The following is a 27661-nucleotide window of genomic DNA, read 5'->3' as shown; positions in this document are numbered from 1 at the left end:
GAAGCCGCGGGCCTTTTCCCAGCGTGCTCTGCGGGAGGGCTCGCCCCACTTCATCCCCTCCCCCGGCCGCCCAGGCTGGAAACTACAACTCCCGGCGTGCACCGCGCGGCGACGGCGCGAGTGTCGTCCGGGCCCCGCCCCCTGGCTCGGGCCAGCCCCCAGCCGCTGAAGTCTGCGCGCGAATTTCGTGGCGCGAATTTGGGACCACAGTCGAGCGGCCGGGGTTCCGACTGTGACGCCCAGGACTGCGGCGCGGGGACCCGGCGCGAGGCAGGTGGGGCCTCCCGCGCGGGGCCGAGAGGTGGCGCGCGTGACGCACGCTCGGGGGCCCCGACTTCGCCGGGCCGGTGGGCTGCAGGGGAGCCAGGTGGGGGACGCCGAGTTGGCCGGGGGCGCAGTGGGGCGTGGGGAGCCCCGGCAGCGGGGCGGCGTCCGCTTGAGGGAGAGGTCCGGGGAGAAGGCAGACCCGGGCTAGAGCAGGGTTCCAGGTGAGGCCTGAAGGGGTGGGGCCACCTGGAGGGGGCGTGGTCAGGTGGTCAGGGACGGCCTGGGTGGACTGCGGGCCACTGGAAAGGGGGTGTGCCCGGGAGAAGTTTAATAGTGAGCGGGGCCGGGGGACAGTTGGAGAGGCGTGGTGGGCTTTTAAGGGATGGGCCGGGCTGGACGGAGGTGGAGCCTGGGAGAGGTCAATGGTAAGGTTTGCGTCTAGGCAACGGCCTTTCGGAAGGTCGGGAACCTTCTGTATATCTGATGAGGGAGCAGAGCCAAGGGAAAGGCCACGAAGGGGCGGGATGGACGGCAAGGAGGCCAAGGTTTGGGAAGCCGGGGGCGCCACAGTGGGGTCCAAGGGGGTGCGGCCAAGCCTAGGGTAGCTGAGCGGCCGGTGCTTATGCTTACCGTTGTCCAGATGGGTGGAGGCAGTGCCAGAGGAGCTTGGGGAGGGAAGAGAAAAGGATGTTGGTGTCCTGTAGGTGAGGGCGAAGCTCGAAGGATAAGGGGGAGGGCACTTGGTGGGGACAGGAGCGGAACATCTGGAAAGAGGAGCTGGCACGGTGAAGCTGAAGGAGGGAACCGTGAGGGGGGAGCAGAAAACGGGATCATGGACACCACCCTTTGGTCTCCACCCCATTTCAGCTCATGAGAAATTCTGACTTGTACATCCTGAGAAGGAGGCGGGAGGAAAGGCGGGAACGTCAGGTGTAAGACCTGAATTTCATCTCCAGATCTGCGGGGAGGTCACTGGGCCTGCAGATTTCCCCGTCTGTCATCGGAGCTTCTGGATCAGTGAGTGGGTCAGGGAGTGGGGTGGGGCGTTTTAAACATCAGTCCCAGGTGGTACTCAGAACTGGCATCCTCCATTTTTTTGTATCTGCCATTGACTGCTGTTGTCTTTCAATTATCTTTCGAGGAATGCGGAGCTGTTTTAAGTCTCAAAGGTTGAGGGAGAGCAGCATATTTAGGAGCAAGGCGTAAAATGTTTCACAGGGGTGAGGTGTGGCTGGGGGAGCAGACAGGTCAGGAAATGTGAGCTTTTATTAACCCGAAGAGATGCAGGTTTGAGCCTTTGGCTTGTCATCCTCGTACTGTTCAACAGTAAAGACCCTTTTATATCACACTTTGTCACCATGGCCTCCAGGTTTTGTGAGATCCTATTTATGAACCCTAACTTTTTCAGTAATGTTTTTGAACTTCAGCCTTTTTTGAAACAAAAGGGTTTATTAGATGATTGCTAGCCAGAAAAGACCGGGTCCTGGAGCATGAAGTCTGAACCCCCAGCAGCAGTGCAGAGTGGAAAGGAAGCATGCCCACCACCTGGAGTTGCCAGGAGTTTTTATACATCACATAGCGGGAAGAGAGATGTGAGCCATTCTGAAGGGATTTACATTAGCTCTAGACAGAGCAGGTGGGAGAAGGCGAAGCCAGGCTAGCGCTGGGGTCGGTGCGGGCAGTGAGGAGCAAGTGTGCGCCCCTGCGGGTTGGCTGTGGGCAGCAGGCGGAAAGGTTGGTGTAAATGAGAAATGGCGGGTCCATGCAGAAAAGAAGCTTCTCGTTCTCGGACTGGGAAGTCTTTCTGTGCTAATAAATCTCACTGGTAAATCATTCCAGTCCAGAGAAGAGAGTTTCTTCTTGAGGGGGAAACTCATGTTTCTGATTTAGTGTTTGGTCTTTTTTTCAATTTCTGAAAGAAGGAGGTTTATGTGTTTTGATCTCTGCACAGAGATCAAAGTATTCTAAGTATTTGGACACCCGTTTCAGGAACAGCTGACAAGAGAAGAGGAAGAGTGGGGAAGGGACAGTTCTGACGCCATCATGCAGCGAAGTATCATGTAAGGGACCCTGTCCAAATTCTCTGCTTCCTCCTCTAACTCTGCCTTTCGTTAGCACTCAAGTCGGCATTCCCAGGAGTTGGCCAGTATGGAAAATGGGGAGCGGGATATGGAAAACGGATCGTGTCTTAACTGAAACATTTTAGCTACAAGATTCGGAAACCCTGACCCAGTGGTTCTTAGTGGTGGTTCCCCAGCCCCCCCCCCCGCCGCCCCACCCCCAGGGGACGTCTGGCAGTGACTGGAGAAGGTTTTGATTGTCACAGCTGGGATGAGAGGGGAGTTTTCCATTAGCCTCTAAAGGCTAGGCATGCTGGTAAACATCCTAGATACAAAAGACAGCCCCGTGCAGCAGAGAATGACATGGCCTGGCATGTCACGCCGACTCCAAGAAGCCCTGTAACTAATGCCAGCTGGCTTCAGGAAAAGAAAGAGAGGACTGACTTGGCCACATAGTAGTTGGAACCTCAGGAGTTAATAGTTGGACCCAGCTGCCAATACTTTTCCCAGGACATCTGTCCCTCCCCACCGTTCTCTGCTTCCACGTTGTGTCTCGCTGGCCCGCTCTCTCCCTTGGGGTTGTGGCACCCTAGAGTTAGCGGTCCCAGTGGCAAGAGGCTGTCTCTTCCCCATCCGTCCCAACAGTATCTAGGGTCCTGCTTTGTTGGCTCATTTTGACGTGGTCACTGCAGCCACAAGGATGCAGGGCTCTGACTGGCCAAGCCTGGGGCGTGCGCCCCCCCCCCCCCGATGGGTTGCGGGTGGAAGGGCAGGACCATGTAAATTTCAGTTACAGAGAATTTGGGGGAAAGAGCCTCCGAAGAGAGAAATGGAGGGCTGTTCCCAGAAGGATGGAATGAGCCCTAGACAGACCCAGGCCTGGACACCCACCGCACGGACCCGGGGTGGTTCGAAATTTGCTATGTGCTGGGGTGGGAACAGGCGTCAGAAGCCACGGAGGACATCATGGATCAGAGGGTCATTGGCGCTGTTATCCCCCTTCCCGCCTCCCCACCCTGTGCTCCTCCAGGTCATTTTTCTACCCCAAGACAGAGGGCAAAGCGAAGAAGCCAGAGGAGGAGACGCCCAGCGGCATCAGAGAGACAGAGCCCCCCCCAAAGTACGTATACCGGGCGGAGTGTGATGAGTTTGTTCCTTCACCCATCAGGACTCTGCTGCAGGTGTTATAGACCCACTTCGTTCTCGTTGATAATGTTTCATAAAACGAGAGTGCTGTCACGGACCCAACTAGGGAGTTGTTTGCCCAGACTGCGAGCTCTGTGGGTGCAAGAACCTCGGAGTCAGCCCTGTTCCCAGTACCTTAAACGACCTCCATGTCACATCGTACTTCGCTAGTCTATGTCCGTGTTCCTCACCAGGCTAGGTCCCCCTTGGGGCTAACATCAGGGAATAGTAGTGTTGCTTTAACAGAAACCAGTCACAAAATAGGGTTTCTCATAAGATTGTGAACTGTCGAGGCAGTACAGGGCAGGTACTCGGTCATGGGTCCCAGATTCCCCTACCCGGACTCGTCCCCCCTCTGCTCTGCCATGACTTCGTCTGCACTGGCAAAACAGGTCGGCAAGTCCGAGTCCCAGGGCTGAGACACCATGAGGGCCAGCGGTCAGAGCAAGTTGTGTGTGTCACTCCTGGCCACTTGGCATTCTCTTGGTCAGAACCCATCTCGTAGCCGGAGGGGAAGCTGGAACATGTAGTTCCTAGCTGGGTGGCCATGCATCTGGCTAAAACTCGGGGGCATGTATGACTGCAAGAGAAAGAGGGTCTCCAGATGGATGCTGGAGGTCATCGTTTGCCCTAAGTAGGGACCCCACTTGCTCTTTGGTGTCACCCATTGGAGGGCGGGCACATAGGAGGCCTCCGGAGATGTACGATGGAAGGAGGGATGATTAGGAGTATAAGCCCAGGAGGCCCCTAGCAAATGTTCACCGACTGCTTGAAAGAGAAGGAAGGGAACGAAATGTAGCGCAGGAGCTGGCATGTTTGGGGCAGCGCCTCACTTTTTGCTGGAACACTCCTATTTCCCCCCTCCCAGGGTGGCGCTGAAGGAGAGGAATGGAGTGGTGCCTGAGAGCGACTCTCCGGTGAAGAGGCCGGGGAGGAAGGCAGCCCGCGTCCTGTGCAGCGAGGGTGAGGAGGAGGAGGATGGAGCCTGCACGCCCCCCCGGGGCCAGGTAGGTCCCGTCGCTCTGCCCATTTCTTCTGGGGGAAGCCGTAGTTCCCACCGGCCCACGGGACTGAGGGCAGCGGCTGCACAGGAGACTCTGGACCCCTGCCTGGGGCTGGAGGGCTTCAGGCTGTGCGCCGAGCAGGCGGGCACGGGGTCCGAACTCTGCCTCTGCCCAGTGACCTGGGCGGGCTCCTGACCTTGATGCAGCTCCCTGTGGCTCCCACGTCGCTGGTGGCTGTGGAGATGAAAGCGGTCAATTCACAGACAGATCTGAAAATGATGCCTGATGCAAAGGCAGGTTGGGACATGTCCCATGTCCTCCGTCGTCGGGTGGCTTGCTGTTCGCCTTCCCAAGGCGTGTGGGCTCGTCTCCTCTTGTTGAGCCATTTAATGCCTGCTTGTTGCTCGGTGGATAACACCCCCGGTGTCGGTGGTGACGCCAGCTCCTGTCCCGTGCTCGATGCCCCAGGGTGGGCAGCCAGGCGATGAGGCCCTCTGTCAGCCGCCTCCGCCCCCACCTGTGGCCCTTCCTGGGCTCGCTCTGCCCTGTTGTGGGGGCCTCTTGTTCTGTCCCCTCTCTGAACTTCTTTCCCATGTCCACATGGCCCAGGCCTTCACTTCCCTCAGGGCTTTGTTCGGCTGTCACCTCGGCAAAGCCTTCCCCAGCCACTCGTGTGCGTGTCTCATTTGCTACCATACTCCTCACCACAGGCTTGAGGTCACGTCAGTGTGTTCTGGGGTCGGGAGCCGGACGTGGGGCTCTCAGGGCTAAAATCGAGGTGTCGGCAGGGCCACGTTTTTGGGGCTCGAGGGAGGGTCTCTTTCCCTGGTTTTCCCAGCCCTCCAGGAGCCACCTTTTGTCCATTTGCAAAGCCAGCAAATGGCTTCCTCCTGTAGTCACATCGCACCCTCCTGCCTCTCTCTCCTGCTCCTCAGGCCCCCGCGATGGCATCGGCCACGGCTACCAGATGATCCCAGATCACCTCCCTCTGTAGCTCTGCCAGTTAGCCCCGATTCCCTCTGCCCTTTGCTGTGTGACCTGGCTGAGTCACGGCTGAGTCAAGGGTCTTCGGAGCTGGGACTTGCCCCTAAGGCCGCTAGTGCTCTGGTTTAGAACAAGAGAGGGACAGAGGTAGCTTGTCCTGGGCGGCATTCCAAACAGTTTTGAGGCCCGTGCTGTATTCATCAGGCTCCAAACTGGAGACAGAAACCACAGGAGTGATTCGAAGAGAGTTTAGTGTTAAGGATTGTCGCGCGGTCCTGCAGTTTTTAACCGGGGTGAAAAGAGAACTAAGGACAGCCTCGCGGAGGCGGCAGCCGCAGGGTGCAGTTGCTCCCCGGATTGCGGAGCTGGAGCTCCCACCTTTGCTGCGGAGATGCCAGCCAGTGGGTGCTGGGGCCGCTGAGCTCGGGGGCGGGAGCTCTGAGGAGAGGGCTTTGGTGTCTCTGATGGGGCACCACGTGACAGGTCTCACAAGCGTTGGAACTAGTATAGGATCCAGGTCTCGCGGTCCGTCCTGGTGCCCAGTGTGGGCACCACCTGACACGGGCTGGCCGCCAGAGCAGGGGAGGGCTTCGCCGACTCCCCGCATCGCCAGAGAGAGAGGATGGGAGTCACGGGACCCTCGCTCTGTAATCCGGCACCGGGCCCTGTAAGTTAGTTAGTAATTGAAGCCAAGACACAAATGACAGTGGCTTAAGCAAGGTAGGAATCTGATTGTCTCTCATGGGCGTGGAAAGTCCAGGATGAGTGGCAGGCTCGGGGTCAGAGAGCCAGCCACGTCTGCTGTCGCCTGCTGTGCCTGCACGCGCTCGCCCATGAATGTCCATGTGGGAAAGAGGCGGGCAGGCCACTTGCCATTAAGGGAGTGTTACTTGAACCAAGAAAAGTGTGTGTCATTCCCCCTCAGGTTGCACGTGCAGACCTGAGGCACGTGGCCACAGGGAGTCTGGGAAGCGTAGTCCTCAGGCTCCTGGCCACACCCCGCCGCCAGCGAGGCTGGGAGGTGTCTTCAGGTGGGCCGTCGAATGCCCAGCTAAACTTCAAAGATCGTGTTGCTTTAGAAAAAATAAGAGTTGTTATCGGTGTCCACGATGGGGAGACCCTGGGACCCCAAAACCACAGGAGGGTGGAGTAGTGGCCCCGGGTAAGAGGACTGCAGGGCGGGGGAAGGGGTTGGAGGGGAGCAGGGCACAGAGGAGGAGAGCTGGGCGTCCCCTCCTCCCGGCCCTCACATGCGGTGACCACTCTTCCTTGCCTTCCAGAAGCCGGCCGCGGCCTTACCCCGGGAGCGCAGCCCCGCCCTGCCCAGCGCGTCGCCGGAGCGGGCCTCCCCACCGGGCATCCCGAAGCGGCGCACAGGTGAGGATGCCCGGCTGTGCCCACGGGCTCTCCTGCGCGGGGCGGCCGTCCTCCTGGCAGCCCCGAGCTGCGCTGTGGTTAGGGGCCCGGCTCCACCACCCCCTGGCTGTGCGACCTCGGGCAGAGGACTTCCTTTGCCGGGCGTTTTCTGCTTTTCAGTGTAGACACCAGGAGGCTTAGGGTGGTGTGTGTGGCTCGCCATATACCTCTGTTGGACGTGTGGCATGAGACGTGGCAGTGGCAGCAGAGGGCGCTGTGGGGGCACAGAGCGGAGCCAGCTGAGGACAGGTCGGGGTTCGCCGTGTTGAGGGGGGATGGGAAGCGTCACAGCCAGGATGGCAGACACCTGGAGTAGGAACAGCCTGGCGTGCTGGGGGGTCCCACGCATTTCAGTGTTTCTGGAGGATAAATGTGATTTGTGGGGCAGGGAGAGCTTGAGGATTGAGAGGGATGAGCTCGGGAGGAGAGGGGACCTGTCTCCCAGGGCCCTCGTGTGGGCGTCCGTGAGCCAGGGCCTTGTCCCGGGGCTCTGGGAGCCACGGGCAGGGAGCACAGGTCAGACCCGTGGGAGAGGCTCAGGGCTGCCAGAGCCCAGGCTGACACTGAGGTTGGCCTGGGGGTGTGTCAGGGACTTTGTTTTATGGGAAGTGACAGTTCAGCTTGTTCCCAAGGGCCACTAAACAGCATGTGCAAGGCCCAGAGGGGTGACATGGCGTGGCGTGCTTGGGAACAGCAGCAGCTCGGCGGGGGCGGGGTGGGTTGGTGACGGGGAGCACGCCCCGGGGAAGTTAGGTCAGTTGTGGGAGGCAGGAGGACAGAGTGGATGTGGAAGGCTTTTGAGCAGGGCGGACAGTACCAGCTACAGCTGATAGAAAGTCCCTTGGGACACGTGCAGGAGCCAGTGTGGGCCAGGGGACCCAGAAGAAGGTGAGGGTTGATGGGAATGATGACAGCTGCCTTTTCTTCAGCGTGTGTTAGTACCAACTTGGAGTCTTCTAGAATCCAGCTCCCAAGCACTGAAATAGGACTCAAGGGCAAGTTGTTTCTTGGAGGAGGGCACGTTGATTCAGAGATGGGGAGACTGATGATAAAAGACGTGTTTTCAGGCCCCCGACCCATGGGCAGCTGATGCTTAATTCTCAGGGGGCTCTGGGAGTTGGTGTCGATGTGCACCCAGAATTGCCCGACGTGCGAGGAGCTGGGGTGTTCGGCACCAGCCCTGTCAGTCACTGGTGACGGTCACTCCCGGGGCCTGTTGATTTTCTGCCGCTCCGCGCTTCTGAGGCCTGGGAGACCTGTCCGGGAGCAGGGGGGCAGGGCAGGCGGGCTCGGGCGTCATTGGAGTCGGCCTGGCCGCTGTTATGCTGCTGCTGCTGGCCTTTGGGATCGTGAACGTTCTGCAGGTGGGGGTCAGTGAGGCACAGAGTTTGAGTAGTCTGCTCACGTCACTTGAAGGACGAGGCCTGTGCCGGGCGGTGGCTGAGGGCAGGTGGAGAACAGAGAGGGCCCAGAACCTTCTCGGGGGGCCCATCATCGACGGGCTGCGGCAGGCAGCAGCAAGTCACACCGAGCCCTTTGCCTTCCCAGCTCGGAAGCAGCTTCCTAAACGGACACATGAGGGAGAGCAGAGCGAGGACAAGGACAGAGAAGCCAAGAGGACGAAGGAGGAAGGTGAGACACCTGGAGAAGAAGCGTGTGTCTGCCTGTCGTCTGCATGTGTGTGTGTATCTTTTGTGTGTCTGTTACGTGTGCACATGTGTGTGTTGTGTGTGCACACCTGTGTCTATGTTGTGTGAGCATGTGTGTCTGCACGTGTCGTATGTGCGTGTGTCGTGTGCGCGTGTCTCGTGCTTATGTCTGTGTGTGCATGTGTGACTTGTGTGTGCACGTGTGTCTTGTGCGTGTCTGTACATGTGTATTGTGTGTACACGAGTCTTGTGCATGCACATGTGTCTGTTCATGCATGTGTATGTTGTATGTGTGTATCTGTATGCATGTGTGTGTGTTGTGTGTGTCTGTGTGTGTCATGCGTGCACGTGCGTGTGTGCGCGCACTCGTGGGCAGTCCGGAAGGGCGGGGCCTGTCTGAGGGCACCATGTCGGCGCCCCACTGGTCGAGGCCGGTGTCCACGGGCTGCAGGACGGCCAGTTCCGTTTATTACATAGTTATATCCAGACAACCGTTTATGTTCTAGCAACTTGGACACTTGAAGAAAACAATACACGCATGTTGAAAGGAAAAAATGATGTTTTAGTTTTATTTTTAATAATCGCAGTTACTTACTGATAGAATGCCTCCTTGTTGCCGCGCTGTCTCTTAACTTTGGAATCCCGTTATGAACTGCCACCCTCACCTTCCGTTTCCTGTCCCATGCTGACTTTTGTGTAGTGCGTGGTTTTTACCACAGCAAGCAATGGACCCAACTTTGCAGAAATACAGCATCAGGAAGTAGAAGGAACATGACCTGATACTGAAAACTGAAATACGCTGAGCTAGTTAGTAGTTCATACCGTGTGGAGCAGATGTCACCAGTTCCCCATGAAAATGTCACCTGTCTCGCTGTGTCCCAGTGGGTTTCCTGCATCTTGGTGACACGGGGAAACGTGCCGTAAAGGCCTGACCCACTGAGGCCTGAGATGTGACAGTCGCAGCCTTATTTGGTTCACCTGTCCCAGGGAAGGTTTGAGTTTGGTCGAGATTTCATTTCCAGGTAGTTAATTTTTAGCCAATAACAAATTTCACTGTAAATTGTGTAGTTTCAGCTCTCGTCGGTATTAGGAATGGGGGTGGGTTGCCTCTTTCTACTAAGGCACATTTTTTCCAAGTTCATTCCATTTTTATTGGTAACTTGGAGGTACATGTGACTTACTCCAGTCAGTTTAAAAATTTTTAATTATAATCTATGACAGGTTATCATAAAAGCTATCAGACTCCTATTTTGCAGTGAATGATTCTAAAATAACAGTTTATGAGAAAAGACTAGCGTCGATCAGCGATACAGGCGAACACTGGGGTTGGGTCCCCCGGGGCCAGAGGCTGACCACGGCCTTTCACTCTATAGACACGCTTGACTGGCTCAAGAAAGAACAAAAGGGGCAGAATGTCTCGGGAGCTGAAATGTCCTCAGGCATCAAAGTGACTTTCTGCCATCTGACTTTTTTGTCATCAGAAGCAGAGACCCCAACAGAAAGTCCCTCAGAGTCAGAAGGGGCCGAAGAGAAGGAAGTGGAAGAGGGGGACCTGCCCACGGTGCCCCCCGAGCTCCCTGAGGCCTGCAGTGAGTGTGTGCTCCTCCTCCCCCCGCACCCCCATCTCACCGTCTCTGGTCTTCGGGTCAGATGTCTTTGGCGGACAGTTCACGTGAATGAGACGTAGGTTCCCAAACGTGCTATTTCAATGCGAATTCCAGGGGAATCCTAGATTTTACTGTTGTTTCTGTTATTGTTTTTCCTCCTTGCACGTGGGGAAAGAGCCAGTCATCCCACAACAGAACGTTCAGAGCTTGTAGGTACCAAGTGTCGTTACTTGAGCAATAATGTTTGAAGTTAGATAACTGGGAATCTCAGGCCAGTTCAGGGGATTTTAGAGGCTGGCGTTACCCTGCAGGTCGCAGGTCAGGCCCTGCCGTCCGGTGCCCGTGGGGCAGCTGTGTCAGAGGCAGTGCCGCGGGGACATTTTTAGGGTGCGGCTCAGACCTGCCTGTCTGCAGGCACAGAGGCGGGGCCGCTGCCTCCTTGTCGGCGGGATTTCTTTGCGTCACTCTCCATACGTCTCCAGTGTCAATTCCGTGGGTTAGTACCGATGGAAAAGCCTCAGGCCCAAGGCTCAAAACGTCCTCTAAAGGAAGGCAAGGGGCAAGATGGGTCAGGTTTTCCATTTGTAGGGTCAGAATGACCTTGGAATTAAAAGGGAAAGATGGGGTGGGAAAGTTTGCATCGTTACTGTCTGACCTGTCGTCTAACCTCTCGCTTTTCTGAAGCAGAGCCCCCAGCAGGAAGCAGTTCAGAGCCCGGGGCAGCCGTGGGCCACGGGCTGCAGGATGAGGACCGGGCGAAGCCTCCTGCCAGGGCTCCCAAGACGCTCAGCAGTTTCTTCGGTGCGTTTCTCCTCCCGGACACCTCCCGGTCACCTCCCAGGGCTGTGCAGGGGGCAGGCAGGTGGCACTTTCTTCAGACAGCCGCAGATCCCTGAGGCCTGCCGTCGAGTTGGGTCTAACACATCCCTCCTGGCTGGGCACCCCCTCCGGGGCGATGGGCCAGCTCGGCTGACAGCGGTTGTGGGGTGCGCCTACAAGGAGGGGACGGACCCACGATTTCCTGGCTTCCTTCCCAGCCCCCCGGAAGCTGGAAGTCAAAACAGAAGCGAAAGAAGAGGGGTCTGGCGCCCCAAGGAAGGAGGCACCCAAGGGGTGAGTCAGTCCGCCACTTAGAGGCGACAGTGGGCTGGAAGGGATCGCGCCGTAAGCCAGTGTCGCCTCGATTATATTTGAGGCCTCCGAAAAGGAGGCAGAACCACAAAGGGTCCTTTTGGCTCTAATTATTCCAGTACCCATGGGTCTTGGACCTAGTTGAGACCTTGTCGGTGAGGTTGAACAGCGCCATTTCGGGGTGCGGCTCAGTCTCCTTTCTTGAACACTTGCACGCCTGCGGGGACACCTGGGGATCCTGTCAGGCCACGTCACTTCATTCCCGCGGCGGTGCTGTGGGGGACCGTGGGAGTGGGGCCAGGCCCGGGACCCGGGTCCCCCGGATCCAAAGCCTGTGCTCCGCCCCACCACCCCGCCTCACCTCCCAGGTGTGTGTCTGCTTTTGTGTTTGTGAATGAGTTTCTCTAACAGAATCAGTGTCCTACGCATAAAGTTTTACATCCTATTCCGTGGGAAACTGTGACCATTTTTTAATGCGATTCGCAGCCTGATCGCTTGTCCATCTCTGATGACTGCCTGCAGGAGACAAACCTGCGGGACCTTGCCTCTCTCACCTCTGTGTGGGACCTGTTGATGACAAAGCTTCTCCGCTGGTGGCTGCGCCAGGCCGGGCGGAGCACCTGCCGTCTGTGTTGACGCGACCCCCATTTCACGATGGGAAAAGCGAGGCACAGAGGCAGGACGGTGTGGTTAGGATCCCAGCTCCGCCTTTGCCAGCTGCGTCACCTTGGGGAGTGACAGCCTTTCTGGGGCAGTCCCTCCCCAGAGTTGGCCGTCTGGCCACGGTCAGCCTCAGCAGGTCGCAGCTGCTGCCATCATGGTGTGATTTCAGTGCCCCGCTGAGGTCCTGGACAGGGCAGGCGGTGTGGCTGTAGAACTTTCTACCCGCCGTTGAGTCTGTGCAGCTCGCTGGGCACAGCCTGCACTTGCTCCACCCAGCTCAGCACCCACACCCCTCCTGGCACCAGAATCACCCTGGAGAGCTGAGGGGATCCCAAGTCTTCTCTGGCCCCCTTCACCCCCCGTTTTGGTACAGATACAGGCCTGAGGCTGGGAAGTCAGGTCTGTTTTAAAAATGCCCTGAGATGGGAGAACCCCACCTGAGCGTCTTGACCCTGTGACAACATGTCATGGGAGGGCTCGGTGGTTCCCCCTTACGGATGGGGACACGGGTTTGGAGAAGCTGTGTCCTCAGGACGACACAGCAGGCTGTGCCGAAGCGGGACGTGACCCCCGTGGGTCTGACTGCGGCCAGCATAGCGCGAGGCCCATCTGGTGGCGTTTGCAACGCAGCGGAGTCGGGCACAGTCTGGGGGCCCCGCCGCTCGCTGGCTGGTTCCCGGGGTACCGCTCAGGCACACTGCGCCCAGCGTCCTCGCCCGGAAAACAGAGGAGTCCGTGTCTGCAGGCTGACACCAGCAGACGTGTGCGCAGTGCATTCCCTGCCAGCGCCCCACCCCCACCCCACATGCACGGGGACAGCGTGGCTGAGAGGCCCAGAGGGGTCCTCAGCCTCTTGGAGTGGACACAGAAACAGTCAGCTCGTGCCGTCTGCTGTAACCCTGCCGGCCCCGTTTCTGTTCCTCAGAGTGAGCGAGTCTGTGCCTCAGGTCTCGGGGCCTTTGCTCTTGCTGTCCCTCCACCTGGAGTGCTCTTCCCCGACACCCCGCATGTCCACCCTCAGGCCTTCCCCAGCCGCCTCTCTCCCCGACCTGGTTTTGGTTTCAGAAGCATTTCTTAATATCTAGCATAGCTTACGTGCGTGTGTATCTGTGTGTGTGCGTCTGTGTGTGTGTGTCTGTGTGTGTATCTGTGTGTGTGTGTCTGTGTGTGTTTTTTTTCTCCACCCCCCCAAGACCTTCCCACTGGAACATGAGCGCCAGGTCGGCAGACTTCGCTCTCACGTCTGGGCCTGGAACAGCCTGGCCTGTGGTAGGGGCTCAGTCGGTGCTGGAGGACTGGCTTCTCTGTGACCAGGCTCCTGCCCACCCTCTGTCCCCTTTGCCTCCACAGCCCGCTCGAGCCATCCGGCTACAATCCTGCCCAGAACAACTACCATCCTGTCAAAGACGCCTGCTGGAAGCAGGGCCAAAAGTGAGCCGCTCCCCCCCCCCACGCTGTCCCTCCAGTCCCTGTCGCTGTGGGGCGCCTCTCCCCGAGGCCTCTATTGGAGGAAACTCAAACCTGTCCCATCATGTTTTGGGGACACAGCAGCGGCATGGAAGGGGACAGAGGGAACGGGCTGGTGAGGGAGCGGGGCTCCCTGTGGCGTACGTTTACATTTGGGAGTTCGCAGGGCCGTCCCTGGGAGGCGTGGGGAGGCGGGCGCGTGGAGGGACAGTGTGTGTATCCCCTTTCCTTCCCCAGGGTCCCCTATCTGGCTGTGGCCCGGACGTTCGAGAAGATCGAGGAGGTTTCGGCTCGGTGAGTGGCCAGGCCGGCCGGGCTGGGGCGGGGCCCGTGCGGCTCTGCCCCTTGCCTGGCACTCGCTCCCCTCCTCAGGCTGCGGATGGTGGAGACGCTGAGCAACCTGCTGCGCTCCGTGGTGGCCCTGTCGCCTTCCGACCTCCTCCCTATCCTCTACCTCAGCCTCAACCACCTGGGGCCGCCCCAGCAGGGCCTGGAGCTTGGCGTTGGGGACGGTGTTCTTCTCAAGGCGGTGGCCCAGGCCACAGGTGAGGGGCTGTGGAGGCAGTGCTGACAGGATTGGAGCTTGGAGAAAGTGGGGTGGTTGGGGGGACCCGAGACACAAGAGGGGGACCCTGAAGAGAGAGGCTAACAAGGGGGGAGGGCCTGGTGGGGCAGGCAGCAGGGGAGGTGGCCGTGGCTCTGTGCAGGCACCGGGGCCTGTGTCACAGCCAGACGGGCTGAGGGGATGGAGACGAGGGGCTGGGGCGGGGCCTGAGGGCTGAGGCGGCGGGGGGTGAGGGGGAGGACACGCCTTAGCCTCACCCCCCCGGCTCTCCACACCCCCAGGTCGGCAGCTCGAGTCCGTCCGGGCTGAGGCAGCTGAGAAGGGCGACGTGGGCCTGGTGGCTGAGAACAGCCGCAGCACCCAGAGGCTCATGCTGCCCCCGCCTGCCCTCACCGCCTCCGGGGTCTTTGCCAAATTCCAGGACATCGCCCGGCTCACTGGCAGCACGGTGATTGGGACAGGGCGGGGCAGCCCACCCCAGCACCCAGACCCTCTGCGCCTCACCTCGGGGACCCCAAAGCTGTGTGTGTGGCAAGAGGACTTCTGCTTAGACTTTTTGGGGCCGGGTTGCTTCAGCTCCGCTGCGGGGTGCAGGGCTGCCCTCCCCACTTCCCGCTCTCATGACCGAGGGGCCTGCTCTTGAGACTCAGGCACTTGATCTAGTGTCCCTCAAGTAACAGGACACAAGTTATTTGCTGCATAAAGCGAGGGAGGGAGGCAGGAGAGCTGGTTCTTCCTACTGCCCGTGGGGCTGGGAGAAGTGAGGGGGGGCAGGTGTTCCAAGGGTGTCAGCTCCCCAGGCGGCTGGGATGGCAGGGAGGAGGCGTCCCCTCCCTTTGCCCCCAGGCCCTGACCACTGTCCCCAACCTCTTCAGTCCACAGCCAAGAAGATAGAGATCATCAAAGGCCTCTTCGTTGCCTGCCGCCACTCGGAAGCCCGGTTCATCGCCAGGTGAGTGTGCAGTGAGTGTGCGGCCGTGAGGTGCGGAGGGGTAAGAGCAGGGCGGGGCCAGAGGCGGGGCCACTGCTGGTGCCCCAAGCCCCTTGGGGAGCAGCGTGAGCGAAGCGCCCGGCCCTGAGGGGTGTCCCTTCTCGGGCCAGCTGCCGGGATCAGAGTCCGGGGTGGGTGCGTGGAGGGCGCCGTCGCGGCTGCCAGGCCTGAGCTGGCCGGCACAGCATGGGAGAGGTGGTGGCCATGACAGCGGAAACGAGCCGCTGACGTCACGGAGCGCCTGAGTGCCCTGCCAGGCCGCACGCCTCACTCATCAGTTCCTCTCTGTGGCTCCGTGAGGCGGGCCCTGGTGTCCTCCCCGTGGCCCACAGCAGGGGAGCTAGAGGCACGGGGACGTTAAGCCTGGCGCTCGAGGTCCCTGGCTCAGAGCAGGGCCTCTGGTGGGGACAGGTCCTTGACCATCACACTCGTGGGCACCAGTGGGGCAGGCTGAGCTCTGGTTCCAGGCCACCTGCCCCCAGGAGATGCCATTGGTCGTGACTTCCTGGCCAGCCTCGGCTTCCCCACCTGTACGTGGGGCCATGCGATGTCTCGGGTCCCTTCCAGCTCCAAAGGTGGTTCCGGTTTTGAGGAGGGGTTCTACCTGGGGTCGAGCTGGGGGAGACCGAAGGAGGCAGAGGCGGGGGTAGAGGGCAGGGCTGGACAGGTGTGCAGAGCCCGCTGCCCTTCCTCTCTCCCCCAGAGCCCTGAGCGGACGGCTGCGCCTCGGGCTGGCGGAACAGTCGGTGCTGGCCGCGCTCGCCCAGGCCGTGAGCCTCACGCCACCCGGGCAAGGTGAGCCCCTGTGTCCCATCGCGGTGCCCTCCTCCCCCCGGGTGCCTCCCCAAGGGCACTGCCCCCACTGCTGAGGTCACACCCCACACCGTGCACCGCATCACCCGCTGCACCCTGGAGTGGCCAAGGGGTCAGCCGTCCCAGCACCGCCTTGGGCGGGTCTCGTCTCAGGCTTCCCCCCGGCCGTGGTGGATGCCGGGAAGGGCAAGGCGGCAGAGGCTAGGAAGACGTGGCTGGAGGAGCAGGGCATGATCCTGAAGCAGACATTCTGGTGAGGGCCAGGGCTGGGCGGGGGTCAGAGGGGCCGGTGGCCGGCAAGCGCTAGTGACCACCATGGGGCCATGACAGCACAGGGTGCCAATCTAGATAAGGTCGGTCCTGGGCACAAGGATGGTGACAAAGGTTGGGAAGGCGGCGCCCAGTGAAAGGTCAGTGACACAGGGACAGAGAGAGGCACAGCGATGCGGGCGACAGGTGGAAGCAGACGGGACTGCCGTGCGGAGAGGCCGCAGCAGACGCGCAGAGGACCTGGTGACTGACGCATGGAGCTGATTCAGGATGTCCCTGGAGCGATGCTGAAGGGACCACGTGGAGGGACCTGGCCAGCAGCCGGCCCAGGGCTGGCACAGCGAGATGGTGACTGCCCAGAGAGTGTCAGCGGCAGGAGGGCCGTGCATGCCCCCAGGCAGCTGCTCTGGGCTGGGGCCGTGGGGCGCAGGGCACAGGCGGTGAAGGGCCCGCAGTCGCCTGTGCATGGGGCTCTGCGGACTTGCTCCCGGGCCCACCCCAGATAGGTGAGTCAGCACCTGCAGAGGTGGGCCCAGCCTCGAAGGAATGCTCATCGCCGTCGTCGCTAACACATCCCGACTGGTTTTGCCATGGAGCCCAGTCAGAGAGACTCTGGTCTCAAGAGGACCGATGGGGGTGTGGCAGCTAGGCCCCGAGTGACAGAGTGACGCTGAGGGAGACCCGTGACTGAGGTAGAGACGGCGACAGGAGTCAGGGATAGGAGGGCGTGGATCTGGGGATAAGGTGACAGGCAGGCACGGGTAGGTCTTGCAGCCAGAGATTACAGTACCCGGGCTGCCTGAGTTCTGGGAAGAACGTCCCCCCTTGTCCTCCCTCCTGCCCCCACCTGCAGCGAGGTGCCTGACCTAGACCGTGTCGTCCCCGTGCTGCTGGAGCACGGCCTGGAGCGGCTCCCAGAGCACTGCAGGCTGAGTCCAGGTACAAGCCCCGGGCCCCGCGCAGGCTGGCCACAGCCTCACCCTGTGCACAGATGGCTGGGGTTGCAGAAGCCGGGGTCAGGCCTCCTGTAGGCTCCCTGCCTCCTGGCCTGGGCTTCTCCCCTCCTGGTGGCTGTGGGGTCCCCACTCCTGGGACACCTGCGGGCGCCACTGTCCCCCAGGGTAGAATCCTATTCTCTAGTGCTCAGACCCACTCCCATTCTCCCTGGAGTCTCCCACCCCTTAGACGGGGTACAAATGAAGCTGTTATAGCAGATGCCCCAAAAGGCAGTGGGGCAGACCAGACAGAATCTGTCCCTCACACACCAGAGTCCTGAGGAGGGCAGGCGGCCAGGGCGGGCGCTCGGCTCTGCTCCAGGGATCACCCGGGGACCTGGGCTCCTGCTGCCTTGTCTCCTTGTCATCCCAAGGTTGTCACCCTAATGTACATAATCATAGTTTATACCTGTTCTCTACACTCCGAGTCAAGGGAGAGGGGACAACCAGACTCCTTGTGAGAATGTCACCCAGGCCTTGCACATGGCACTGCCGCATGCAGGTAGCAGTCTCTGCGATGAGCAGCCCTTCGCCGCCATCCTTCCTAACGCACCCTCTCCCCCATCCCAGGGGTCCCCCTGAAGCCAATGTTGGCCCACCCAACCCGGGGTGTCAGCGAGGTCCTGAAGCGCTTTGAGGAGGCAGCTTTCACCTGCGAGTACAAATACGATGGGCAGAGGGCGCAGGTGAGGGGGCTCAGGTGGGGGGGGCGCAAGCGAGGGGGGCGCAGGTGAGGGGGCCGCAGGTCAGTGGGGCACAGATCAGGGGGGTGTAGGTCAGGGGAGCAGAGGGCAGTGCCAGGGAGCAGGACGGGGGTGGTCGCCCCGGCTCAGAGCAGCATGTCTCCTGGGGCCCAGCCCCCAGCCCTGACTCGGCTGTGGGAGCCACTGGTGCCAGCCGCGCACTGCTCCGCGCGGCCTCATCTTCATCGTGGGACCCCGTGTCCCGGGCAGTCACGGGAGCCTGTGTGGGGGGCCACATCTGTGCCCGTCTCCCAGGGCGCGTGAGCAGGCGTGGATGGTGCCGTCCCGTGGGGTCGCTGGGTGCATCCTCAGAATGTGCTGAGAGAAAAACACGAGGACGGTTTACAGCAGTGACAGCGGCTGGAATATACACGTGCGTGTGTCCAGCCACACATGTGCCGCACACAGCCGTTTCTCCAGATAACGCACACGTGAGGGGGCATCGATGCAGCTCTGCTTAGGGACTGACCGGGCCGAATTGAAATAATAGCGAAAGGCAGGAGGATGTTAGCCGCCTGACGCCATCCAGACGGCTCGACACATCCACACACACAGCAGGACAGGAGGAGGGGTTGGGGGGGTGCGGAAAAGATGGCGGGGCTCTCACAGATGGGTGGGAGGTGCTGTTTGAATGGAGATGGTTTGCTCAGTTCCTCCTTCAGAGCTTCTGGAACCGTCTACCAGTGAAAATGGCAAAATAAGAGAAAGGAGGGGCCCCCTGGGGCGGTCCAGGCTCTGATCCCCCCTCCACCTCTGCTGTCACAGATCCATGTCCTGGAAGGCGGGGAGGTGAAGATCTTCAGCAGGAATCAGGAAGACAACACTGGGAAATACCCCGACATCATCAGCCGCATACCCAAGGTGGGTGTCTGGTCCCCGCGCCGCTCAGGTCCCAGGGCAGAAGCCCTGGCAGCCCAGGCCAGCTCAACACTGGTGCTGCACGGGGTCTGTGCACACATGTCTGGCATCGGGCCATCGCTGGACCTCGAGAGCCACTGGACAGAGAGGCTTGCTTCCCTGTGTGCTGGCTGCATCCTCCACCCCTCAGCAGGCCGGTCTCCCCTCCGCCTTTTAGATCAAACTCCCGTCCGTTACGTCCTTCATCCTGGACGCCGAAGCTGTGGCCTGGGACCGCGAAAAGAAGCAGATCCAGCCGTTCCAAGTGCTCACCACCCGTAAACGCAAGGTTGCCTGGGCCTCCCCACCTGCCATCTTGCCCTCTCTCGCCCACCAGCCCCAGGCTCCAGAGGGCCCGTCCCCCGCCTGCCATGCTCCAGGGGGGCCTGTCCCTCAACCCACAGGCTCCAGGGAGCCCATCCCCTACCCTCTAGGCTCCAGGGGGCCCGTCCCCCAATCCACAGGCTCCGGGGGGCCCATCCCCTACTCTCTAGGCTCCAGGGGCCCGTCCCCCGTCCCCCAGGCTCCAGAGGCACAGCGTCAGGCAGAGGGTACCCTTCCTGGCCCTGGCAGCATGGCTGCCAGCTCCAGCTGTTCCATTCCTCCCCAGGGGGGCCAAGTGGGATGGGGGAGGAGCCAGTTTCCTACATCATTGTTATCACGAAAGGTCCGTGCCAGGAGCCCCCCAGCCTGCACCCCAACAAACCTCATTACTCTCACTGGCCAGAATTATGTGCCGTCACCACCGTCAGCTCTTAGGGAGACTAGGAGAGCAAGTATCTGGCGAAAGGGAGAGTGGGGGTACCCAGCCAGACCCCGCTCTATCCCCCAAGCCCTGCCCTCCATTCTGCCCCAACCCAGGAGGTGGATGCCGCGGAGATCCAGGTGCAGGTGTGTCTGTACGCCTTTGACCTCATCTACCTCAATGGAGAGGTGGGTTCCGGCTCTGCTTCCGGGGGGTAGCTGGCAGGGGGCGGGCAGTGATTGGGGGGTTTGTGAGCCTGGGAGCTGACACTGAGTTTCATTTCTGACTCTGCCTTGTCATTGAGCTGGGAGGCCACACTGGGGCAGTAGTGCTCATAGTGTGGTCCGGGGACCCCTGTGGGTCCCCAAGACCCTTTCAAAGGGGCTGTGAGGCCAGCCCTCTCCAAGCCCACATCTGTGTCAGGCAGATTTTATTTGGGTACTGCAGCCATCCGGGTGCAGAGGCAGACGTGGGGTTCTAGCCTCTGCTTAGCCACATGTTAAGGAAACTGCAAAAATGCAAAATAATGCTTCTCCTTGCTAGTTTTTTTTAAATGTAGACCTGTTTCATGAGGAAAGTTGGGCTAGCATATTGGATTTGATTTACTTAGTGAATTAACGTATTTGAGGTTTCTGGGTTTTAATATGGTCAGTGTGAATGATACTGTTAGTACCATGTCAGTAACATGGTAAATACCGAGAGCCATAATGCACGTGCTCAGAAGCTCTTTGCAGTGAGTCCTCAGTCAATTTCAAGAGTACGAAGGGTCCCGAGACTGAAAAGTTTGAGAGCCGCTGCCCCAGGCTGGGTACAGGCTACGAATCGGGGCCAGGCCGTCGGCTTCCGCCTCCCAGCTCCCTGCTCGTAGCCGTGTGTGGCCCCCGACGAGTGGCTCAGGCCCTCCGCACGTCTCAGGTCCTTATCTGTGATAGAGACCTAATGGTAGCACCTGCTATTTGTAACAGGCAGGTCAGGTGGTCGCGGGCGTGGGGCACGGTGGCACGTGGAAGCATTCGCGTTTAACTGCCACCACCGTCTTCATCCCAGATGGTCTTTGACGATCTGGGAGCTGGAGAGTGACAGCTGGCCCCTAGCACTTGCTAGTGACGTAGAGCGTCTTTTCAGACTTGTGGGCCACGTGCATTTGCTCTGTGACTTGCCCACTTGTGACTTGTCTGGTGGGTTCTTGGTGTCCTTGTGGCTTAAAAAGTTTCTGAGGAGGCGGATTCCGTGGTCCTTTGCCAGGACCAGTGAAGCCAGTCATGGTCCTAGTGCTGAAATGCATCCAGCGCCTAAACCGTCACCTTACAATGCAAGTGAAAAGCAGCATTCAGCCCGTAAAATAGCTCGATGACGTTCATCGGAATTCTGATTCTGTTTCCCAGGGTCTTTGGGAGGAGGAAATACGAGATACCAGATGCTCTGTGTTTCCTTCTTCATATTTTGATTGTCCCTACTCTGCTGTGTCCTTCGAGTCACAAGCATTTCAAATAGCTCTCTTTTGGTGTTTGCCTTTTAGTTGTTGTTGTTGGGTTTTGGGCTATGTAGAACTTATTTTTTTTACTTATTTTTTTGTGTAGTCAAATTTATCATTTTTCCCTTTAACGCATCCTCATCCCCAAGATTTTTTTAAAAAAAGAAAAAAGGTCATCCTTTTCCTAGGATTCTAAAAGCTTTCACTTAGCTTTTCGTCTAACGTCTTTCTGGCTTTGTGTTTTGCTTTGAAGTGTGTGGTCCAGCTGGAGTGCGTGCGTGGGCACGCATCAGGCAGGAAGCATGCGGTCTGGCTTCCTCTGCTACAAACGTGGGGCGGTGGTCTCAGTGTCCCGGTTGCCGACCGGATCCCCCCCTCACCCCGGCCCGCTGCTCTGGCGCCCACTCTGCCTGGCTCGGTTTTGCGGGCCCCTCCCCCGCCCTGCCGCAGGCGGTTCTGAGGCCAGTTCCGTCCCAGCGGTGACTGTGAGCTGCTTTCGCTGCTGCTCACCCTCCAGGGGGACGCTTAGGCTGTGTCCATCGACGGTTTGTTTCTATTATGAAACCCTTTCAGCTACATTTCGTACAGAAAGATGGGAGACCCACCATCATGGTTTCAGTGCGCAGACCCCTGAGTCAGGCTTGGCTTCGTAGCCCAACCACACACTTCCCAGCCGGTGCCCTCAGGCAGACGACAACTTCTCTGAACCACAGATCTCTGTAGAAAGAGACAACGCATACATAAGAGCACGTCTGAAAGGTCACCTGAGCTGTGCCACCCGGTGTGGCAGCCTCCAGCCCCAAGTAGCAGGGAGCCCTGAAATGTGGCAGATCTGAACGACATGTGCCGTGTGGCACTCTGAAGACTTGGTTCGGGAAAAGACCAGCTGAAATGCTTTATTAATGATTCTTTTACTGATCACTTGTTGAAATGCACAGAGTGGGCAGCCAGGACCTTCAGCTGCTGCTTCTGTCATTACTGCGATTATCATCTTTATTTCAGAATCTCTCCTTAGGGTAGAGTCTGGCAAGGGACACGAATGAGCTCAGGGCCATCGAGGCACTTTTCAGAGATGGAACAGGCCCCGGGAGGGCAGGGTCCCCAGGGTCCCCCCGTGGCCTGGCAGAGGAGGGCCCAGCCTCCCCTGGATGGGTGAGCGCCAGCCCAGCGAGGTGACGTTCCTCTTCTGTTTCCATTCTCCCCTCCACTCCCCCCTAACTGCTCACCTGCCTGACCGTTTGCAAGAACAAGGCTTCCTGCCAGTCTCAGCCTCTAATCTGCCCGGGTGATTTCCAGCCGGGTGGAGCCGGCCGTCAGCCTCCAGCACGTGGGCGGGCGCGCAGTGGGGCTGACGGCTCCCTGAGGGCTGCGCGTCTGACGTGGGCGGGCGGCGCTGCCCCCTGCAGTCCAGCTTCACCACCCGCCCCAGCACCTGCCCTTGCAGCGGAAGTCCCGTTGGAATGCCACCATGGCCCTTGCTTCCTCGTCACTTGCCGCTGCTGCTTTCTGTCCCACAAGGGCAAAATTGCACGGTCCTGACACAGACAGACTGCCCCTCAGCCGAGAACGTTTACTCTGGGTTTTCATGGAGAAGGTCGCCGACCCCGAATACACATCGGAAACATCCTCAGAGGCGCGTCTGCGTCAGCACCTGATGGCCATCGGCCTGGCTCTGTCCAGCTGGTGTTGGCATAGGGACTGGAGTCAGAGTCACAAGAGGCTGTTCGGGCTCCAGTGGGTCCGTGGCTCCCCAGCTCCCCGTCTAAGGCCCCCGAGATCACCAGGGCCAGAACGGCGTCCAGCCCTTGCCGCCAACCCACACTGCTCTTGGAGTTCTCAGTCCCGTCGTGTGGTTTTCCCTTGAGGCTTTCCGCAGCGGCGTTGCCTCTGTGGCGGTGATGCTTCCTCTCCGAGGGCTTATTCTCCTTTCACATGACATCCGTCCCCTCTCGCCCCGTCCCCGCAGTCCCTGGTGCGTGAGCCCCTCTCCCGACGCCGGCAGCTGCTGCGGGAGAACTTTGTGGAGACGGAGGGTGAGTTCGTCTTCGCCACCTCCCTGGACACCAAGGACACGGACCAGATCGCCGAGTTCCTGGAGCAGTCAGTGAGAGGTGAGGCCACCGCCCGCTCCCTGCCCAGGCTGCTGCCGGGGGCCTCCATGGCCCCGGCACCCCGCCTGCCATCCGGTGCCCACCATGCGCCACAACTCCCCAGGGCCTCACTTCTGTCTCCTGCAGACTCCTGCGAGGGGCTGATGGTGAAGACCCTGGATGTCGATGCCACCTACGAGATCGCCAAGAGGTCGCACAACTGGCTCAAGGTGACTGTCCCCGGTAGCCGCTCTGTGGAGCCCTCGGTCGGAAGTCTCACCCGCGGGGCAGTGGGCTGCGGGCCCCGCACTGCACCCGGGATGAGCGTGGGAGCCCTTCCCAACCCCTGCCACCTCTTGCAGCCGCCCCCACTTTCTCCCCTGGGTGAGTCCGCCTGGCTAGAGGCCGCCAGGGTCAGGTGGGGAGGGCAGCCAGCACCCGGGGAGGCAGAGAGGGGTGCGCAGATCCGCGTGGCCGTGAGTGCCATGGAGGAGACGCCGCTCAGGCCTGCGAGGGTCCCGCGGTGCTCTGGGTGCTTGGCGAAGCCTCTCCAGAGGCCACGTTTGGGTCGAGACGTGGGCGGCAGCGAGGGGCTGGCCACGTGAAGACCAGGGCCAAGCATCTTGCCGGAGTGCACAGCACATGCAAAGGCCCTGAGGAAGGGGCAGGCTCACATGTGCGAGGGGCGGCGAGGTCAGGGTGGTCGGGCTCGGGCACAGTGTGCTGCAGCCACGGTGAACTAAGCCAGTGTCTTCCTCTGGGGGTTTGGGGCGCCGTCAGGGGTTTTAAGCAGGCAGGCACGCGGTCTGGTCATTTCGGACAGGTCCCCCGCCTGTTCTGTGGGTGGTGATGCGGGTAGGGTGCTGGCAGAGGTGGGAGCATGTGGAGTGGGGAAGCTGTTGTCTGGTGAGAAACTGGGGGTGAGGGGGGCGGGGGCCAGAGCAGGAGATGGTTGGGAGTGGAGCTGGCCGGCCTGCTGGCTGGATACCTCTGCGTGCGTGTGTGTGCGCTGTCTGTGCATGCGTGTCTCCGTGTGCATATGCGTGCACGTGTGTGATCTTGTTCCTCTCCCCTCCCAGACCGAGTGGCTGCGAGGCCACAGACCTACCTTGTCTTAGCCAGCAGTCACCGTGCGCCCCCAGGCCCGGGCTTCTGCCTGGCATGCAGTGACTCTTCCTCGTTGTTTCAGGAAGGAGGGACGGATGTCCTCTGCGGAGGAGCGTGTGGCCACGCCTCCATGGCGAGGGAAGGGGGACCCGGGAGACCCTGAGGTCTCCCTGTCTGGCCGGTCCCCGTGGTCGCCCGCTCTCCCCATCGTGGTCGCCTCTCTCCAGGCCTGAGGCCCGTTCCGTGTCCCGTCCCCCACGGCGGCCGTCCTCAGCCGTCCATCTGTGTGGCCGTTCCGCCCAGACCTGCCCCACCCCCCTCACCCCCTGCCTTCCCTCCTCCCAGCTGAAGAAGGACTACCTGGATGGCGTGGGGGACACGCTGGACCTCGTGGTGATCGGCGCCTACCTGGGCCGGGGCAAGCGGGCCGGTCGCTACGGGGGCTTCCTGCTGGCCGCCTACGACGAGGACAGCGAGGAGCTGCAAGCTATATGCAAGGTGCGGGCCCAGCGGTGGGCTTGGCCTGGGGGCTCCTGCCTCCCCGCCCCGCGGTGGTAGCTTTTTTCTTAGTTTTTATTTACTTTCTCTGATCCTACAGGTAACTCTTGCTTCCATAGGAGGATGTAGGAAGCTGTTAGTTAGGGGTTGAGTTCCGATGGTGGTGGCTTAAGTGAGAGAAGGATTTCTCTTCCTCTCATGGAATGAGAGGTCTGGGAGGGGACAGGTGTCCTTAGGGACGCAAGCTTTCCCTCCCCACAGTGGCCTGTGCCATGTGCTTCAGGCCTCTGCCTCAAGGGGTGGCTGCGGGAGCCCCTGTGGCCGTCCACGCAGCCGGCTGGGGACGTCTGAAGCTGGGCGGCTTCCAGCCGGCTCCGCAGTGGGTGGACGGCACCGCGGCTTTGTCCTTATGCCCGTCAGCGCCACACGCCCGTCACCCATGTCACCATGGTGGAGTTCACGGACGTGGCACCGTTTCACGTCATTCGCTTAGAGTATTTTCTGAGAGCCGCTGCAGGGGCGGAGGGCGAGGAAAGCGCCACGTTAGGCGCTCGGTGCAGAAAGGGCTGCGCCGACATCTCTGCCAGCACCTGGAAGACGTCCCATCAGGGGGCGCGTTTAGCCCTGACCGTCTTGGTCGGGGAAGGGAAACTCTAGGCAGTGTGGAGGCTGTGATGACCCTGCTTACGGGCCAGGCGGGATGTTGGGGCCAAGGGAGTGACCCCCAGGGCCGGGGAGAGGCAAGGGGCAGGGGGCGCAGCAGGGGAGTCACTCGCCGTCCACGGCCTGCCCCCGCCCTTCCGCGGCGGTTTCCATGGATACCGGCTGGGCGCCCAGACTCTGTGTGGCAGGGGACTTGGTGTGGCATGGTCGGCAGGGCCCAGCCTCTGACCACTGCCCTCCCCGCAGCTGGGAACCGGCTTTAGCGACGACGCGCTGCAGGAGCTCCACCACGGCCTGCAGGTGAGCGGCCCCCGTCCGCCCGCGCGGTGCCCTTGGCCCCCCCACCCCTCGGCCTGGGCTCAGGGCGGCCGCGGCAGAGCCGGGTTCAGCCCCAGCTCATGCAGGCTCCTCCCAGAGCTCGTGGCCTCCGCCACCAGGGGTGGGAGGGTGAGGGGCAGTCGTGGGGTCGGGTGCTACTGCAGGATTCCCCGCATTCGTCCTTAGAATGATAGCTGAGCTCCTCGTTAATGGCATTTTGTGATCACGGTCCCAGGTGATTCGGGTGTGACTATTGCTGTCCTCGGTCCTCCCCCACCCCGGCCTCCGTCCCTCTCTCTGCCTCTGTTAGTGTCCAGTGTCTCGTCTCAGCTTCCAGGGTCTCTGTCCCTCGTCCCTCCATCTTCTGTTTCCCTCCACCCCCAGGTTGGACCTTAAGGGGTGTCTGTGTTGCAGCGTGTGTCCCCCATTCCCTCGCACCCCAGCCCCTACCTCTGAGCCCCTCGTTTCTAGGCCCTGGTGCTGCCCAGCCCACGTTCCTACGTGCGGGCGGACGGGGCCGTGGCCCCCGACCACTGGCTGGAGCCCAGCGCCGTGTGGGAGGTCAAGTGCGCCGACCTTTCTCTGTCCCCTATCTACCCTGCTGCCCGTGGCCTGGTGAGTGACGGGGCCTACAGTGGCCCCTGCAGGGGCCTCCAGGCGGAGCGCAGGGCGGGGGCCTGGGCACGGACACGCTTCCTGGGCGGCCGTCAGGAGGACTTGAGCTTGGGGTTTATTTGGGAGTCAGATAATGGGGTCGAAAGTTTCTTGCCTTCTTTTTATTAAAAAGAAATTTCTCAGGACTAGAAAGAACACAGTGAAATTGCTGCCTTTACTCTCACAATTCCATCCTTGGGTAATTTTGAAAACGCCGCTCTTTGAAGTAAAAGCTTAGGACCCTTCCTGCTGCGTTTCTCTCAACTGTAATTAATTTTCACCCACTGAATTTTAAAATCCCCTCTTTCACTAGCGGTTCCATGAAAGATCTCTTAGCGTCCTCCTCCAGGAGCAGGAAATCGCACATTTAGAATGTTTCTGAGGTTTCGTCCCACTGTTCAGAATCTAGCATTTCTGCTTAGAAGCAGACTTCCATTTTAAGGCGGAACTCATATTTCAAATCTGATTTCTTTTTTGAAATGTCTCATTTTGCTGCACGTTAGAAAGCCAGGGACCCCAGGTAACAAGTGACAGAAGCAGCGAGTATAGAGCATTTATGCGACGTGGACACGTCACTCCTCACTCGTGTGCACTTACTCAGTCCTCACACAAGAACACCGAATGGCCCTCTTTCACTGATGGGGAAGTAGAGCCCCAGGGGGCCCAGGTGGGTGGCCTGGGCCCGCATGGCTCCTGGGCGTTGGGACCTGGGATGCCTGGTTCCAGAGCCCTGTCCTGGCTCCTCTAGCCTTCGGCCCTGGTGACCTGTCAGGTCCCTCGCTCGTTATCACCTCATTCAGTCCTCACCCTCAGGGGAGCCCACTGCCCAGCCCCACCCCCACCGTGCGGTCAGGAGCAGGGGCTGACAGGTGGGGGCCGGTGGGGACCCATCACCACCCCGCCTCCCCAGGTGGACAGCGAGAAGGGCATCTCCCTGCGCTTCCCTCGGTTCATCCGCGTCCGTGAAGACAAGAAGCCGGAGGAGGCCACCACCAGTGCCCAGGCGAGACCCTCGGAAGGGATGGCCACCTGGGGGGTGGGGGGTGGGGCTTGCCTGGCCAGCTCGGAGGGGGGACTGTGGCCTGGAGTGGTGTGGGGGGGTGGGGAGCAGCCCTGGGACTAATGACCACCTGCCCCCTCCCCTAGGTGGCCTGTCTGTACAGGAAGCAGAGTCAGGTTCAGAACCAGCAAGGCTCACAGTCAGACTCTGACCCGGAGGATTTCTACTAGGCCCTGCCGCCCGGGCCGGGTAGGGCACGTGGGGTGGGCACTCAGGCCGGGGACACCTCCCTGGTGGCCGGTCTGGTGTGCAGTCAGGCCGCGTGGTGTGTGTGTGAGCAGGTGGGTTCAGCCGGGGTCTGGGATTCATTTAGTTATTTTTTTTTCAATAAATAATTATTGAACA

General features: G+C 60.2%; 1 protein-coding gene across 5 annotated transcripts; it reads left to right on the top strand.

The window, feature by feature from the left end:
* Positions 1–67: 67 nt before the first annotated feature.
* LIG1 (DNA ligase 1) lies at positions 68–27661 on the top strand. 5 transcript variants are annotated; one of them, XM_036231752.1, is made up of 29 exons: positions 68–274; positions 1135–1284; positions 2257–2327; positions 3358–3447; positions 4381–4519; positions 6784–6877; positions 8465–8548; positions 10047–10154; positions 10854–10973; positions 11210–11285; positions 13317–13397; positions 13671–13727; positions 13806–13978; positions 14280–14446; positions 14874–14950; positions 15693–15784; positions 15956–16055; positions 16926–17011; positions 17638–17753; positions 18576–18671; positions 18886–18996; positions 19569–19640; positions 22893–23037; positions 23164–23246; positions 24469–24621; positions 25531–25584; positions 26074–26217; positions 27167–27259; positions 27403–27661. In XM_036231752.1, exons 3-29 carry the CDS (start codon positions 2311–2313, stop codon positions 27484–27486), a joined length of 2712 nt encoding a protein of 903 aa, XP_036087645.1. In that variant the 5' UTR covers positions 68–274; positions 1135–1284; positions 2257–2310; the 3' UTR covers positions 27487–27661. The 5 variants fall into 5 exon arrangements, with proteins under 5 accessions (XP_036087645.1, XP_036087646.1, XP_036087643.1 ...); XM_036231753.1 differs by having other exon boundaries at positions 6781–6877; positions 10860–10973; XM_036231750.1 differs by having other exon boundaries at positions 6781–6877.

This window comes from Rousettus aegyptiacus, unplaced genomic scaffold, assembly GCF_014176215.1.
Source record: "Rousettus aegyptiacus isolate mRouAeg1 unplaced genomic scaffold, mRouAeg1.p scaffold_m13_p_14, whole genome shotgun sequence".
NCBI classification, from domain to species: Eukaryota; Metazoa; Chordata; class Mammalia; order Chiroptera; family Pteropodidae; genus Rousettus; species Rousettus aegyptiacus.
Note: the sequence above shows the minus strand (reverse complement) of the source record. Positions and strands in the feature narration are given on the sequence as shown.